At 38.9% G+C, this 2,391-nt stretch overlaps 1 protein-coding gene across 1 annotated transcript; it reads left to right on the forward strand.

Annotated features, from left to right (window-relative positions):
* Window positions 1–620, forward strand: LOC110092738. Its single transcript, XM_020817404.2, has one exon. It carries the CDS (start codon window positions 21–23, stop codon window positions 411–413), a length of 393 nt encoding a protein of 130 aa, XP_020673063.2. The 5' UTR covers window positions 1–20; the 3' UTR covers window positions 414–620.
* The last annotated feature ends 1,771 nt before the right edge of the window (window positions 621–2,391 follow it).

Here is a 2,391-nt window from a genome sequence, read left to right on the forward strand (position 1 = left end):
ATAACCCATCATCTGCGACAATGGCACTGAAGCCCGTAAGCGTAAACGAAGAGGCGAAGAAAGTGTTGGAAGAGGAGCTGCCGAAGAAGGCGCGCCACCCGCACACCATCCGCTACATAGAAAAGAAGATGGTCGACAAAGGCTTTCACCGAATGGAACGCCATCCCGGGGACGGCATCAGCCTGGCCCGCAGCCCGCCCAAATCAGGCCACGGCGGCCCGTTCACTTGGGAAGGTCCCGATAGCGAGCTCGAGGCCGATCCTGATCCGGCGGCCTTGGATGAGGCCGATCCCGATTATGTTGAAGAAGAGGAGGAGAAAGAGATGGTCGTTGGGGAATTGGAGGTGGCTAAGGTGGCTGAGGCCAGAGAAGGGGTTTCCAGAATTGAGATTCGAACGCCTGATCAGGTTTAGGGTTTCCGCTGGCGTCTTCTTCTTCTTCTTCTTAAGTGATGTGGGCGTTTTAACATAGTTACAGAGGCTTACTTTGAAGGGAAATGGTTGTTTTTGTTTGCAGGAGAAATTCTTCACATGGATTACTCTCTGTGTGAGGAAATCATGCCATGTTAATAGTTTGCTGTAATTTTAATGCATAAAATTACCAGTTTTTATTATCATTAAGCAACTGTTATATGATCAATTATGAGCAAAGATTCAGAAATAGTTTTGTTACAAATATTTTCTCGTGATCAAAGGAAAAAAAATTGAATCCTGATAAGTACTCCAAAAATTTGCTTGATCGGGCACGAATCTCGAGGCAAAAGCTATTTGGAAACTTCAAAAATTAATTTTGGGAGCACCCGAACTCCGATTTCAGCGAGCTTACTGTCAAACTGAGCGTCTCGGAAATACGAACCCAACGACACCAAATTCGACCCAATCCGAGCCCAAATGAGTCCGGATCAAGGACCCGAAGCGCTGTTGGAAGCTTCAAACCGCAATTTGAGTTACCAAATGGTCTCCGATTTTGATGACCTTATACTCGAATTGAACGGCTCGACGAGATGAATCCAACGAGCCCAAGATCGCCGAATTCCGACATCATTAAGGCCTGCAAATGCCCAACGAACGGTGCATGATCAAAGGATTCCATATCGGCCGTCCATTCAAAACACTCCCAATTCGCCCTTGATCTCACGCCTATTTACGGGCTATGCCACTCCAGAAAAATTATAAATAGACCCCTCATTCTACACCAAGGGGACTCAAGTGAAGAGAGAGAAGAAGAAGAAGAGAAAAAAGAGGAGAAGGAAGAAGCTCCTCCTCGACCACCATCGGAGCTCTTCCTGCCGCTTAAAGACGCCGGAACTCTGCTGAATTTTCGGGAAACGCCTGAAATTTGCAGAACTTTGTAACTTTATGATTGTAAACTGATCATCTTGATTTGTAAGACGGATCAACCTTTGTACTTCATACAAACACTAGTGGAACTTTACAACTGGGCGAGGCCTCGTGGTTTTTTCCCTTTTTGAGTTTTCCACGTAAAAACTCTGGTCTTCATTTCTCTTTTCTATTTGTGTGCGGAATACTCGTGCAACGCTAAGACGAATATTTTCTAACTCTACTGCCGCGTATATTCTAGTACGCAGCAAATCCAAATGGCAAATTTATTAGATTCAGCGGATTGCAATACATAGTTAATTAATAGTGTTGGACTAATAATTTATAAATAAGATTAAGGTGTTCGAGATTCATCCTAATCACTATTTGAAATATATTCTATTTCAAAATTAATAATATTGGTGAAAATGAGAAATAAGTATAAACAATCCATAAGTATAAAATGAATTCATTTGAAAAAAATATGTATGGAGTGTTGCGGCGTTGGTCTGGAAAATGCAACAGTGTTGGCTGTAGAGGAGCTAGCAGTGACTCCAGAAAATGCTGCTGTAGTGCTAATGCTTTCTGTGTTGTAGTAATTTTGTAGTGCATCCGCTCTAAGCATGAGAGTGTTATGTTGCCAGACATTAAAATGGGTTTTTCTATATTTTCATATAAATATCTTTGTCATTCTCTCCCACCCTCACTCTTTGCTGGTCCAAAATTCGACCGGGCAACAAACAGGAAAAAAAAAAGTTATAGTTCGACGGCCGGAGTTCAATGAGATGACATAATAAATAATAATATTATTATAAAAATGAATAAAATTAAAAATATAATTTCATATAAATTATTGCTTATTTATATTACATATTTAAATTTAATTTATAAATATAAATTATTTAAAAACTCACAATATAAAATTATAAATATAATTACTTATTTTAACATAAAAGTATTTAATTTGGTAACATAAAATTTTTTAGAGGTGAAAAATTGAAATTTTGCAAATTTTTAAACATAAGAATATTTAATTTGGTAAAAAATAAATATTATTAACTAAAAAATAAAA

The sequence above is a fragment of the Dendrobium catenatum genome, unplaced genomic scaffold, assembly GCF_001605985.2.
Source record: "Dendrobium catenatum unplaced genomic scaffold, ASM160598v2 fragScaff_scaffold_412, whole genome shotgun sequence".
Taxonomy (NCBI): Eukaryota; Viridiplantae; Streptophyta; class Magnoliopsida; order Asparagales; family Orchidaceae; genus Dendrobium; species Dendrobium catenatum.

Bases quoted from the DNA above. Each gene is read 5' to 3' on its own strand.
- LOC110092738 (XM_020817404.2), top strand. From the start codon at position 21: ATGGCACTGAAGCCCGTAAGCGTAAACGAAGAGGCGAAGAAAGTGTTG.